Source organism: Sphaerodactylus townsendi, linkage group LG02, assembly GCF_021028975.2.
Source record: "Sphaerodactylus townsendi isolate TG3544 linkage group LG02, MPM_Stown_v2.3, whole genome shotgun sequence".
NCBI classification, from domain to species: Eukaryota; Metazoa; Chordata; class Lepidosauria; order Squamata; family Sphaerodactylidae; genus Sphaerodactylus; species Sphaerodactylus townsendi.
This window is the reverse complement of record NC_059426.1, coordinates 115,832,416-115,846,198: the sequence shown is the minus strand read 5'-3', so window position 1 is coordinate 115,846,198 and position 13,783 is coordinate 115,832,416. Positions and strand designations below refer to the sequence as shown.

General features: G+C 41.0%; 2 protein-coding genes across 7 annotated transcripts in view; one reads left to right on the top strand and one right to left on the bottom strand.

Moving 5' to 3' along the window:
• The window catches only part of ARHGAP1 (Rho GTPase activating protein 1), a 37,517-nt gene extending 33,969 nt beyond the window's left edge, over nt 1-3,548 (top strand). For all 3 annotated transcript variants that reach the window (XM_048483791.1, XM_048483793.1, XM_048483792.1), the window contains one exon: nt 123-3,548. In XM_048483791.1, coding sequence (XP_048339748.1) covers nt 123-302 — 180 coding nt within the window. In that variant the 3' untranslated portion in view covers nt 303-3,548. The remainder of the gene's footprint in view (nt 1-122) is intronic.
• Nucleotides 3,549-9,374: 5,826 nt separating this feature from the next.
• The window catches only part of ATG13 (autophagy related 13), a 45,722-nt gene continuing 41,313 nt past the window's right edge, over nt 9,375-13,783 (bottom strand). For all 4 annotated transcript variants that reach the window (XM_048483788.1, XM_048483786.1, XM_048483787.1 and 1 more), the window contains 3 exons: nt 13,593-13,709; nt 12,792-12,920; nt 9,375-10,475 (listed from right to left, as the gene is read on the bottom strand). In XM_048483788.1, the coding sequence (XP_048339745.1) occupies nt 10,398-10,475; nt 12,792-12,920; nt 13,593-13,709 (324 nt within the window). In that variant the 3' untranslated portion in view covers nt 9,375-10,397. The remainder of the gene's footprint in view (nt 10,476-12,791; nt 12,921-13,592; nt 13,710-13,783) is intronic.

The following is a 13,783-nucleotide window of genomic DNA, read 5'->3' as shown; positions in this document are numbered from 1 at the left end:
TTTGTGAGCTGTGAGTTCTCATCAGGGAAACACAGATTAGAAAATCATGAGGAATCAACAGATGCAAAGATATATTTTTCTTTTGTTAAAATGACTGGAGTTTTTCTTGCCCACCCTTGCAGGTCTCTGCTTACAGTGACTTCAACAAGATGACCAATGCTAACCTGGCAGTAGTTTTTGGCCCAAACCTGCTCTGGGCCAAAGATGCAGCTATAACCCTCAAAGCCATCAATCCTATCAACACCTTCACCAAGTTTCTACTGGACAACCAGAAGGAACTTTTTGAAAACATGGAGGCTTGACCCAGAACCTCTCTGTGCTAGCAAAACATGTGTCCACTGTGACCACCTTCTTCTCTGTCCCTCCCCCTTTCCTATTCTACCTTGTCTTGGAGTCATGGCCAAATCTGTGGAAGCTCCAGATGATAAGCAGGGTGAAAGAAGGCTGTGGAGATGGTACAGTCAAGGAAATATATGTGCTTGTGAGAGCTGATCAAATGGGGTGGGAAGCTGGCCTACCCATCCTTGGGAGAGGAGCCCTGCTATGTCTGTATCGGGGATGTCAGCAACCAGGATGCTCTTAAAAGCTACGGTTTCCTTTGTCTTCCTTCCCTTTCTGTCATGAGTCTCAGTGGATTTCAGCAAAACCATTTCTTCAGTGCTTGTAAAATTGATTTAAACTAATTCATGTACCTGCAGTATACCTGTGAAGGAAGAATCCATATCACTTTCTTTACTTTGCTCAGAGCTGGGTTCCCAAATTGGGTCAGTCTTGCAGTTCTGAGCATCCCCTTATTTTTAAAGTTGTTCTCACTTTGCCAGAAGAACTGAATCCTAGTCATAGGGTGTACTTGGGCTATGGCACCTTTCCAGGAAAGACTGCATTGACCCAGTCACCTGACTCATGCAGAAAGGAGTTTGTCCCTTTGATGGAGCTGCAGCACTCACTGCAAGTGCTATTAAGAAATTTCCCTCAACCTTTGCCACATTCCAACATTGTAGAGTTCCTTTTTCTATTTTGCCATGCCCTTCCCGCCACCAAAGCTTCTCTCCAAACCCTTTCCAGTAAGCTTTTTTTCTTAATTGGGTATGTGTCTGGTTTTTCCGCCCAGTGAGCCGGGGGGGGGGGGGGTTGTCATGCAGCTGCCTTGGCTCACCAAACTGCCATAGCTCAGATTAAAGACTGCCATTCTTGTGAAGCACAGGCACCCTGTTTACTGACAGTCCCCCACTGGGATCATATCTACTAGCAAAGGGCTGGTAAGTGAAGCCAAATGTCATTCAGGAACATTCTTGCCCTGTATGCTGGGCTCTCTTGTGCCAAAGTTGGGGGAAGATGAGTTTTCTGATTCAAGTAAAGTGGTCAGCCTTGCTTGAGTGGATCTGATGCACCCTTTGTTTCCATGGCATTTGGAGAAGAAGCATTGCCGTGCCTTTCTCCAACCTTAAAGCAGTGGTGTCATCCTCCTGTATAGTGAGACGTTTGTTCGCATATGTGAGCTGTTCTTTCTTTAGATCAGGATGTTTAGCTAGTCTTCACTTGCCATAGGCACAGATGTTCTAAGCCAAATTTGTTTTTATAAAATAGCCCTTTCCTATTTGGGCCTGTAGTAGCTTCTGTTTTTTTTAATCAAGACAGAAAAAGTACAATGTTCATAGATTTTTACTTTCAGCTGTGTTATGGATATTTTTTTCTGCATCCAGCTCATAAATTTACCCTGTAAATTAACAGATTTGGAGCTCACAGGATTGTGGAAAAATGTAAAATCACTGCATATAAACCTAGAACCGGTGTGTATCTGTTCTGGAATGGTTGAAGGAAGTATTTTGTGACAAATTACCAGTGAGCACTGTCAAGGGCACCAAGATTGCAACATCGAGGGCATTAAGATTACAGTAGCTCAACTATTAGGTGCAGCTGTTGCTTTTACAGTATTCAGAATCATTTTAAAAGGGAATTTCAGTAAAGGTGAATTTACCAGGAATAACACAATAAAGCTCTGAAACAGTCACAAGGGCTTTGACCATCTTGCACAAATTACAGGATCAGGGGTTATGAAGGGGACAGTTTTTATAGGTGGTTAGTTTCAAGCTAGAAAGGTACATTCTGCTCTTTGTACAGATTCTGATTTTCTGTTTAACTGAGAAAAGGAGCTTTTGCCAAGAATGCCAAATGATGACATGGGTTTGCCAACAGCAAGTATTTCTTGCACAGAATAGTTTAGTATGGTTAAATGGGGGGTGGTGGTGGCTTGTTTGGTGGAACTGTACTTAACACTGGACTTGTGGCTTTGCTTTCTAGTTCTTTGTTGGGCTGCCCGGCTCACAGTTTCTGCCTAATCTGCCTTTTATAGCATAGTTTAGGAAATCTAGACTTGGATCTCTGGTCCTATTTCAAGCTACAGGGCTGTTTGCTTTACTTCATAGTTAACAGGGAAAAGGAAAGGTTGCTGGTTGTCATAAAACCATGCAGTCCAGGTACTTGAGGGCTAAGCATTGCAGATATGGTCACTGATGTGTTAACTCCTGGGATGCATGTCAAAGCTGGTGTAGCTTGAAAAAAGCCATCATGCAGGTAGGAAACAGTGTGTTTTGAGTAACATTTCTGCACACTTTGCGTTCCTAAAGTATATTTTCTCCCCTCCTACTGTCATATTACAGACTTATTACTGGGTGCTGCACAACAAAAGTGCATTCACAAAACCTGGAAGTAAGCCTATGTAAATAGCTGTTCCTTTGCCTGCAGAACTGTATTAGCTTGAAACACGTGCGTGATACTGGTGGTTTCTTTGCCTAACCCGTTTCCCATCTTTGCTGTTTCCACTGTGACCGTTCTGCAGTGCTGTGTGTATGCACCTCTTGAAATGCCAGTGAGTTCTAAATAGCATTTCCCTCCCTGTTTTGAATACTTAGAAGTGTGCTTTCTGGGTCAGGGTGATAGGCATACAAGCAGGCTGCTGGAATTCCTGGAGGATCAGCACCTCATGGGGCCAGTTGTACTTATCCGCCCTTCTGTTATTCTAACAGGCTGACAATTAGGCAGCCATGGCTACACAAAAGCTTCTCGTGATACATCTGCCTGGGCCTCCTTTGCTGCTTGGTTTTCATATTTGTTATCGGCTACAGTGCTTCTGTCTCTATCTTTTGCTTGACTGCCTTTGTGTTGTGGACTGACATGAACACATTCTGTGCCCGTGGTTCTTGCAGTTAGTCCCATGTATGTACTGGGGACAGAGTTCTTGAGTGAGGCCAGTTGGATGCCTTATGGTAACTGTCTCTTTGCTGGTCAGTAGAGGAACTGATTGGCAAATGGCCCCTGGTTGTGTGCCCTAGCACCGAAGCCTCAATGTGCAGTTTACAGCTTTGCTTTCTGTTGATGTTATCCCCTGCATTCTTCATTTTCATGATTGATGTTTATTGGATCCAGGGCTGGGGTTTTTACTATGACATTAATTTACAACCATGTTTATTTCCTTCTAAATTGTACTTATCTTGTATTTCACAGTTTGCACTTTTTTACTTCAATAAAAATCCAAAGCCAATACCAGATCTTGGATGTATTTGTCTGGGTGTATTTGTCTGATTTGTTGTTTTGTCACCAATCCAACATATTGGTTACTGCAAACAGGAGTAGATTACACCTAGAAAAATTGGTAGATGTGTAAAACTAATATTTTTAAGGGGAAGTTGAGCCTTTCCCACCAGCATGACCACAAAAAACTTCACTGGAGAGGGTGTGTAAAGCTCCATCTCCCACAATGGGAGAATTCAGTGTGAAATGAGATGCCCCTTTGCAGTGCTTTCCTGTGCTTTGGAGAGCAAAAAAGGATATTTGCTGTGCATATGTCCAACATAGCAAAGAGAAAGGAGTGAGGGTTCAAAAATCAGAGTAGAAGTGAGATGTAACCTACACATTCAGTTATATACTGGATATGTATGTAATTCAATTCAATTATATACTGGATATGTATATAATTTGCACTACCAATGATCAAAGGTTTTATAAATTAATTTTTTAAACTACTTATGCATTGGAGTTTTAACCTTAGGTTACAACTACTTGAATGTCAGCCAGAGCTCCCAGGCGGACCCCTTGGCGATGGCAACATGTTATGGGTATTTGAACCAGAGTGGACACTTTCTGTAGACATTTTAGTGGTGTAAAGTAGGCTTAAATATGTTAACTGTGTACAACTGAGAATAATGTAAACTTAGTCTGTGAACAGGTTGGTAAGAAGTATAAAAGATCTGCAACATTTTCCAGCAAGTCCATGGCTATGCTTGGTCTTGTAGACCAAGAACTTGCCAGTGACCCCACAGTGTACAACACAGACCCACTGTTACGATTCAAAGCAAGTCAGTCACACCGAAGTCCTGTGGAAATGAATGAAAGTTAGTTGGGATTAAATTGTCTCATGGATTCCAGAGGAACGAAGCATAATTCTATTTGAATTTCAAATGCCTCTCCCATTTATCAATCATGAATGGGGAATCAATCAGTTAGGGCTTCACTACACTGTCTACAAATAAGTCAGCCAACCGTACCTGTCAAGAATCTTTGGTCCTAGGTAACACCCTTAAAAGATTTGCTTATGGATTTGTTGACAGACCCTATGAATAAGAACTATCTCTAGTCCTGCTTGCTGCATGGATTACTTGTAATGGCTTAAAATTTGATGCAGTTTTTGGGGCAAGAGGCTGAACAGTTAGGCCTGCTAGATTCTGCCTAAAATAAGGATAAGATTGGTTCTCTGACTAAATAGTTTGAATGTACTTGATTTTTACTGCATAGATAATGAACAAACCTAACTCTATGAACCTGGAAAAACAAACACCAAGTTAATGCTTCAGACTCCTTGATTAGCTGTAAGTATAGCTGGCATTAGGGCAGTCCGGGTGCACACTAGCCGCTTCAGGAGCTCTGAAGACCTTCAGTTTCGACTGGTGAGTTAAATACCGTTGATTTGTGACCCATTAGCTCTGGTAACAACCGGGATCTGCAAGTGAATGCTTGCCATTTGGCAAAGGAAGCTGCCCTCAGTCCGTTCCCCACTCCCCACCTCGCAATCTCTTATTTTCATTTTCTTTCTGGGTTCTTTTTTCTTTCATTTAAGTATTTTTTTCTGTTGGTAGAACTGTGGTAAGGTTTTTTCAGTACTGTAGGAATTGGTCTTCTAATTTTTTTCCTGTTTGGGTTGGCTGCTGCTTGAATGACTCTAATTAGATTTCAAGACTTCCAGATTTAAAAACATTCAAGACAAACGGCACTAAACTAGTTGATTTATTTACTCTCTTGACAAGAGGTGTGGAACTGCTTATGGCTGGGAGGTGTGATATTGGAGAGCCCTTATTGTGATTTGTAGACATTTGAGAGACCTAAGAGATCCTGTTATTAAAATCTTCTGTTTGGGATTTGTTTTGCTTCCTGGCTTGTTTTTATTCTTCCAGAACTGGACAGTTCTGAGGTGCTATACTGTTGAGCGGATTACAAAAAAAATTTTGGCTTGGAAAATAGAAGATTTGTGGATTTAAAACTATTACAGATTGACAAGTACCTCATTGGGGCAACGACTGATGGCGACGAAAGGCTCTTGGATTGATCTACAAGCATTTAAAATACCCTTTTGTAGAAGCAAAAGACTACCCTAAAGTATGCTTGGACTGAGGTTTGCTTGAAGTTTTTCAGCTGGGGATAGCTTAAGACTGCTCTTACTAGACCAAGCGAATAGGAGACAGTCTTATCTCAAGCTTCAAATAAACAGCAGTTTCCTGGAATCAGGAGGTCATTTGTGAATTAATGAGAATTGCTTTGATGCATTGCTGCCTCCCTGTGGATTTTCTGGGTGAAGCTATACTAAAATTTATAATTATTCAGCCCGAGACAACTTCATACCTATCATAATGGGGTCGCTTCTCGCTGACTGTGGGGACAGATGCAGCTAACATCTTTTAAAGTAAATAATCATTCTTTTGAATCTTGCTGATAACCCCTATTTGTCCTGATTGAAAAAACGCTATTTACTCAGATATGTTGCTGCCACTTAGTGGAATGATCAAACAGCTTCAGTCAGTTTCCCTGCAAATAAGCCAATTTGAACATAGGAGAAAATTTTAAAAGCTTAAAACAGAAAATTCAGCAATCAAACTATATTATCATGAAAGTTAAAGAATCACCTGCAGAGTATAAGACAGGAATTTGCTTTGAATCTGTATATATTCAATGGAAAACTGAAGAATGTCCCCCTCTATATGAAAATTTGAAAGGGTTCCCTCTTTAAAGAATCAAGAAGTTCCAATGGGAGAAAACAAACGGAATAGAATATGAGTTGAAAGCAAATTAAATATTATAACATATGAAGCAGTGTTAAGTTAATGTTTTATTAATATGATTTTAATGTACCACTGCAAAAATCAACGTTTATCTTTTTAATAAGCATGCTAGTATGAAAGGACTGCCAAATTTATGTATTGTTTTCTTTTTTCCTTTTTATTATACTTGGGTGGATTCCGCATGGGCCAAAAACAGTGGTGTGAAAACAGTATAAACCCTTTTACACCGTTTTAAACCCTTTTTCACTATTTTCACACCACTGTTTTTGGCCCGTGCAGAATCCACTTTTGAATTGTCTAATTAGTTGTTAATGTCAATCCATTTCATTTCTCTCTTTTCTCTTTCTCTTTTTTGCATTTGTTTCTATTTTATGCGGGGGGGGGGGGAGAACAACTGTGACATTTCACTCTTAATTTAACAAGATGACATTACGGGGAACTTGTTCACCCCATTACTGTACTCACCGGGGGTGGACCTGGCTTTGCCTATGAAAAACATCTCCAACAGGTATCTTAAGACAACTGAAGGCAAATCCAGACATTGAGAGGGAACAAATACAGAAAATAAGCTGAACTCATGATTAGCACTTCAGTATCAGCATCGTGTGGACACAGCAAGGGTGGTTATGAAGTAACCATGTTACTTGCCATGTTATTTGTATGAAAAAGTTTTTGAAAGATAGGTGCAATGATAAACAATACACACATACATAAAGACCAGCAGAGTACAGATGTCTTATCTCCTATAAAGTCTAGACACAGAATGGGGAAAAGGTGTATCCCAGATTATGGTAGGTAACGGACCACTCAGCCTCATGTACCTTTGTATTACAATTTTGGCACACAAGACACTGAAGAGGTGCTATTCAAAGCACCTTGTCTCAAAGGGAAGCCTTGTCTCATTAAAACATTTCTGTAGGAAAGACATATTACAGAGGTGAATGCAGGTACTCTGGCTGACAATTTAAGAGTAACAAAGTTTTATTGGAAATTATGTGAATACATGTTGATGTACTCCGGAAATTATTTGCAAAGATTTAATTTATGAACTTTCCCCACCCACCAAAACATTTTAAAGTTACCAGCTACATATAAACTCTTATTGATATTATTAAACTTTTCTGTACCAAGTAGGCAGTCAGTAAAATATCTTTGTCAGCAGTAGGTGGATCCCTCCTACATCAGAACTTATCTAGGATGCATAACTAAAGCATTAACTAGGGTAGGTGGTTTCCAGATGGGCTCAGGAACTAATCAGCTAACCAGCATGGCCAATTGGCCATGCTGGTAGGGGCTGATGGGAATTGTAGTTCCTGAACATCTGGAGAGCCGCAGGTTCCCTACCCCTGAACTAGGCAGAACAAAAAAAGTAATTTACTCTTACAAGAAACAAGGTACCAGCATTCAAAAAACCACATAGAAAACAACACCCTGCAATTGGTCTGTGTGCAGAGGTAAATGTGTATCTGTTGAAAATAAATGCTACCAGCTGTACTTAGGAGGCAGTTCAGTAGCTGTCATCCTGGACAGCCAGAACACCACATGGGCAAGTAGTAGTGGCGGCTAACATCCTTTATACATCACAGCATTTTGGTGTGTCTATAAGGAAGAACTATGGAGGCGACGCTGTGATGTTGAAAGGAAGACCAGTAAGAAGGTATATAAAATAACATACATAGAAACCTAGTTTGGCAGCTCAAGACACATCCTCCACTTGATCCTCACAGCATAGATGCCAGTAACTAACTTACCAGGCAGCTGTTAATGCTATGCATCTGTTGTTAGATGATGTCCCTCTAAACCAGCCAACTTTATGGACTATCGTGGATGTAATTCTCTTGCATTCACATTCCAGGCTGGTTAGGATGAAAAAGCATTTGGCATGTGCCTGGGGAACAAGGCTCTATGCATGCAGACATAACAGACAGGTTTGTAGCGTTTCCCTCTGGCAGCTTCACTAGAAACCTTTTAGGGTAGTGTTGGTATCACATTGGTAACAGCAGCTACTTAGGTTTGAGAGTGAAATGTTAAAGATGGGTGCTTCTGGTTCCATGTAACAGTATTGCCATTAGCTGCTTTGCATATAATTTGAAATGTCACTTGATTTTACTTAGATAAGTCCGAAAACTCCCTCAGTCTGAGACCTGGCAACACAAAACATCACCATGCTGAAAGATAAGAAGCACATTCAAGTCTTACTTCATTTCTGTATCAAAGCAGGGAGCAGAATTCTCCAAGAGACTAAATGAGAAGATAATGCCCCCCCCCCCTAAAAAACAACAACCCTTTTCGTCTTGATGAAATGGAGCTATGTACTGAGGGAAATTAGCTGTGATGGTCATTCAAGTCTAATGAAGCCCACAGTTGTATGAAAGACTGTCTATTCTAGTAGAGAAGGGTTGAAAGGGGTTTGATAGCTTTTGACAGGAAAGGGAAGATGGGGTTGTGCCCAGAGTCCAACTTATCCCTGAGCTCATGCTTAGTGTCACATTTCTTCCCTTCCCTATGTTTAGTAAAGGATACAGAGGAGGCAGATCAAACATTCAGCAATGTCAGCCAATCACATTGCAAAACAGCAAACCTATTACAAAAATAAAACTTTTACCCAATCAAAACAACCTGATTAAAGAGTGCCACAAACCTTGTAAAAATGTGCTTCTGTTAACAAGATACTTTTCTAGCTAACTGTAGGTCACAGCCAGCTTATTTTACAAGCATGTCAGAAATCAGCTTTTTAGAAACTGCCTGCAACTCCACTGCACCAGCATGTACATATATTATCTATGCAATTTATGGGCCCTCACAGGACAGAGAAAGAATAACCAGTTGGATCCCATCCAAAATCTCTGCTGACACAAGCAGCAGGGTCCCTCTGCCTCCCACCTCACTCTTGTACGGACTCCAAATTGCTGCTCTTGGGGGACAGGAGACAGCTACCAATAGCATGAGAGGGAAGCCAGAGGGTTACCACAATAGAGGAGAACTGCTCTTTGTCTCTCAGTGGCATAATTTTCCACTGGATCCAAACCCAAGAGTTTGTAAGGATGAGTTCCAGAATAACCATGTTTGTTCTAAAGATAAATAATAATGGGTGCTTTTACTGTGGGATTGGGTTGTTTGATACAGCAGTCTTGATGTGACAAAGGATACAGCAGTCTGTATGACTATATAACAAAGTGAAAACATAAACATTTTTTTCTTTAAATATTGGTTTCCTTTACATGTATAAATATTTCTCTTTTGTTTTATGATAGAGCAGCAAAAATTAATGTGGGGAAAGGAAGGAACTGTGAAGGACAGACCCCTAATTAAATAACCCTAGAGAATTAGGATTCCTAACTCATATTTACAACTGCTGACTCTAAGTAGAGCCCATCAACTGGATCTTCCTCATATCCCAGATTCTACTTGTGGCCTTAATTTGATTAGTAGGTGAGATGTGGCAAGCATGCATTTCAACTTTTATGGATTATTTCCCATTTGAACATCAGGTAGGAAACATGCCCCCACTAATTTCTTGCTTCCAAACACTGATCTGCAGTGTTATGCTTGCCTGGATTAGGACATTAGAACTAGACAATAGCCTCTTCCTCCTGTGCCTTGGCGGCACTCACAGGAGCCAGATCAATTCTGCTGAACTGATGTTTTGCACGCATAGCAGAAATTCTCCCAAGGCTCACAGGATTATTACATTCAGTGTTATTTTTTTAATCAGTTCTACTGAATGTGGCTCTGTAAAAACCAGTACTAGAATCATGCAGATGGAGGAACAGGCATTCCAGTCTTTCTTGACACTGATGAGAGAACAGAAGGAGAAAAGGGCATGATCTTCTTGTTTCCTAATACTTTGTATTAAACACAAACCCCAAACTGGGAGGAACAGGAACTATGCCCCTTTCAATGCCAAGTCATTTGGAATCATGTCTGTATCCAACTTAGGAAAGCAATCAGTGCTTACTACATGAATGGCTGGGGGTGGCGGAGAGGAAAAAGAAGGTTGAATTTATAGGCTCTCTCTTCCAGGGGGTCCAAGAGGAAGTTCACTGCTGCTTTAGTAGGCGGGCAGCTTTACTGTAAAGTATCTACGAAGGCATCAAACTCTTTGACATTTTTCTCATGGACAGCTAGTTTCTCTGGCAGCGAATCCTGTAAAGAGACAAAGAAATTCTGAGCAGGTACAACTAACTTGACCTGAAGACAAATGTGAACTTACGGATGAATTCAACAAAGAATGTGCCTTGCTGAATCATGTAATGATTTTAGCTTAGTACCTAAATCTCCTAACATTACAAGTACAATTTTCCCACAAACAAAAGTATTGCAAACAGAATCTATCCTGTATTGTTGAAGGCTTTCACGGCCGGAATCACTGGGGTGATGTGGTTTCTAGGCTGTATGGCCGTGTTCTAGCAGCATTCTCTCCTGACGTTTCGCCTGCATCTGTGGCTGGCATCTTCAGAGGATCGTCAGGAGAGAATGCTGCTAGAACACGGCCATACAGCCTGGAAACCACACAGCACCCCAGAATCTATCATGAATGTAAACCTTGCTCCTAGGGAAGGAGGGAAGAAGAGTTTGAATTTGTACCCTGCCTTTCTCTCCTGTAAGGAGACTCAAGGCAGCTTACCTACTCCTTTCCCTTCCTCTCCCCACAACCAAAGGCGTAGCTAGGGGAAATGGAGCCCGGTGCAAAATCTGAATTTTGCTGCCCCCCTCCCATGTTTGTTTGTGGGGTTTTTTTGTACTTTTTAGTGCTTTTTCAGTTTTCAGTGTGCAGGGGGCGCAGTTTTTAGGTTAGCAGCGTCAAAATTTCAAGAAATCTTTAGGAGATTATCCTAACGATACCAACCAGATTTGGTGAAGTTTGGTTCAGGAGGTCCATCTCCTATTAGCTCCCATTGGAAACAGTGGGGGATGGGGCACCCCCTTTGGGAGTCCTAACTTTGGACCCGCTGAACCAAACCTAACCTAACTTGGGTGGTATCATTAGGAGAGTCTCCCGAAAACTCCCTGAAATTTTGGTGCTGCTAGCCTAAAAAGTGCGCCTCCTGCAGCCCAAAAACTGAAAAACACTAAAAAATACAAACAAACCTGAAATTTTTGCTCCCTCCAAGGCATGCGCCCGGTGCAACGCGCACCCTCCAGCCCCCTTGTAGCTCCGCTCTGCCCACAACAGACACTTTGTGAGGTAGCCAGGGCTGAGAGAGTTAGAAAAAGAACTGACAAACCCAAGGTCACTCAGCAGGAATGTAGGAGTGGAGAAATGTGGTTCACTAGATAAGACTCATGCGAAAGAGTGAGGAATTCAACCTGGTTCTCCAGATTAGACTCCACCTGCTCTTAAACACCATACCATGCTTGCTGAAGAAAGAAGAGACAGTGTGTGCATTTCCACCCAGAGACTTTTGTGATGGGCAGGCAGATAAATAAAAAATACATCTCAGTAAGACGATAGATTTCTCAGTAGGCAATCAATCTGCCACCCTGCTGCTGAGTGACATTTTCACCTGGTGATGTGTGTGCAAAGTGCCATCAAGTTGCAGCTGAGTTACACTGACCTCATAGTGTTTTGAAGACGAGTGACTAAGCAGAAGAGGTGGCTTGCCCTTGCGTTCCTCTGCAAAGTTTTCCTTAGTGAGCTCCCATCCAAGTACTGACCCTGCTTAGCTTCTGGGATTTGCCTTACCATTCTACATTCCAATCTAAATTATTACAGTTGTCAAAATTGATTCTGCTCCTATTGCACTAAACTTTGTTGACGGCTCTCCTTTTTTACAAGACTAGTCTGATTGGCTACAGTAGTTCTTCCATAATCCAAACACTCACAAAATGCAAGATCATTTTTGCAGGAAGGAGATGAATATCAGAAATCAATACACAAATGCACAGCTGTTAATTAGCCAAAATTAATACAGCAAACTGTTACAAAAATGGTGCAAGTACAATAAGTACAAAGTACCATGACTTTGCCTAATATTAACCCAGGTGGAAGCAAGACAACAGAGGTTGCTGTCCAGTGTTTTACCTGCAGGTTGCAACTAATTCCACTTCCTACTCACACTGAGGCAATTTAGTCTTGATTAAAAGTACACCAGTAACATAATTACAATGAAGTGGTAAAAGTAGTTAGCATTTATATAACTGTTCAAACAGTCTAATGAAAATCAGAAATCCCTACTGTAGCTCTATAAGTTAGTTCAACATTAATATGCTCAAACTGATGTGGGTAGAGAGGAGAGAGGCTAAGGGATAAATACTTGTCCATGGCTATCTACTGAGTTTATATCATCTACTTACAGGTGAGATCTGAATTTGGTATTTTCTGGTTCACATCTCATCTTTTCACTGAGCTACAATAGTTTTCTTAATGTACTTGCAAATCACGTATTTACGTAATTCCTCTCCTATGACAACACTGTGGGAAACAATGTCCTCTGCAAACTGAAATCAAATTTTCTGTACCAGATCTTCTGCCATGGATTGAGCCCCAATGTCAATTGAGAGGCTGCTAAGTTGAGGAGGATTCTGAAATTCACGATAAAATGTCCCCAGGTCCATTGGGAGAATGTCATCTTTAGAAAAGGCTGGCTTCTAGAATGAGAGAAATACAGATGTTGGTAAACACTACATAGCAAGCCTCTTTTTACTATCATAGTTAGCAAGAGACCCCAAAGAAATATGTGTAATTGTTTTGTCTGGTAATGCCAGGCTCGATGGCAAAAAGATGAACCTGTGTTTCATTTTTATTTCTCCATCACATGAATGTCACATGAGCCATGTTAGCATCTCTACTGCAATGCCTGCCTACTTTTACTTCACTATGATCTGCTGATACAGGATAATCTGTGGTGATCAGAATGTACATAATACAATTAAGCAGGACCAGATAGAGAACATTTGGGTTCTAGTGCTATGATTCTACACCAGAGTTAGGTTCTTCAAAAAAAAATCCTGCTGTTTTAAAAGCTAGTTTCAGGATGGCAAATGTAAAGAAAGAAGGTCAGTACCACGTTATTCTCTTGGCCACCAGGAACATATATCTTGAGTGCATGCACTGTTCTTAACAAAAATATTCATAGTCCCCACTGTTGTTCCATGACAAAGCCTTGTTTAAGGAATCAATTTCCATTTACTCTTGCATTAGTATTTAGATTCTGTTTTATCAGAAATCTCTGATACCTCGGGGATGGGGCGGTATAAAAATCTAATAAATAAATAAATAAATAAATAAATAAATATGTGTGTAAGCTTGCATGGACTTACAAAATCAACCATAACAAAATCATCATGGATGTTCCCACCGCTGCTGCTGCTGGAGCCCACCGAATGTAGACTGCCCTGAAGGGGAGACTCAAATTCTGGGGAATCAGGAGGATTCACCTAGGGAAGAAACCATGGTGACAAACCAACACTTCCAAACAGCAGCAATAGGAAGTTAAGGAGACATGATTTTT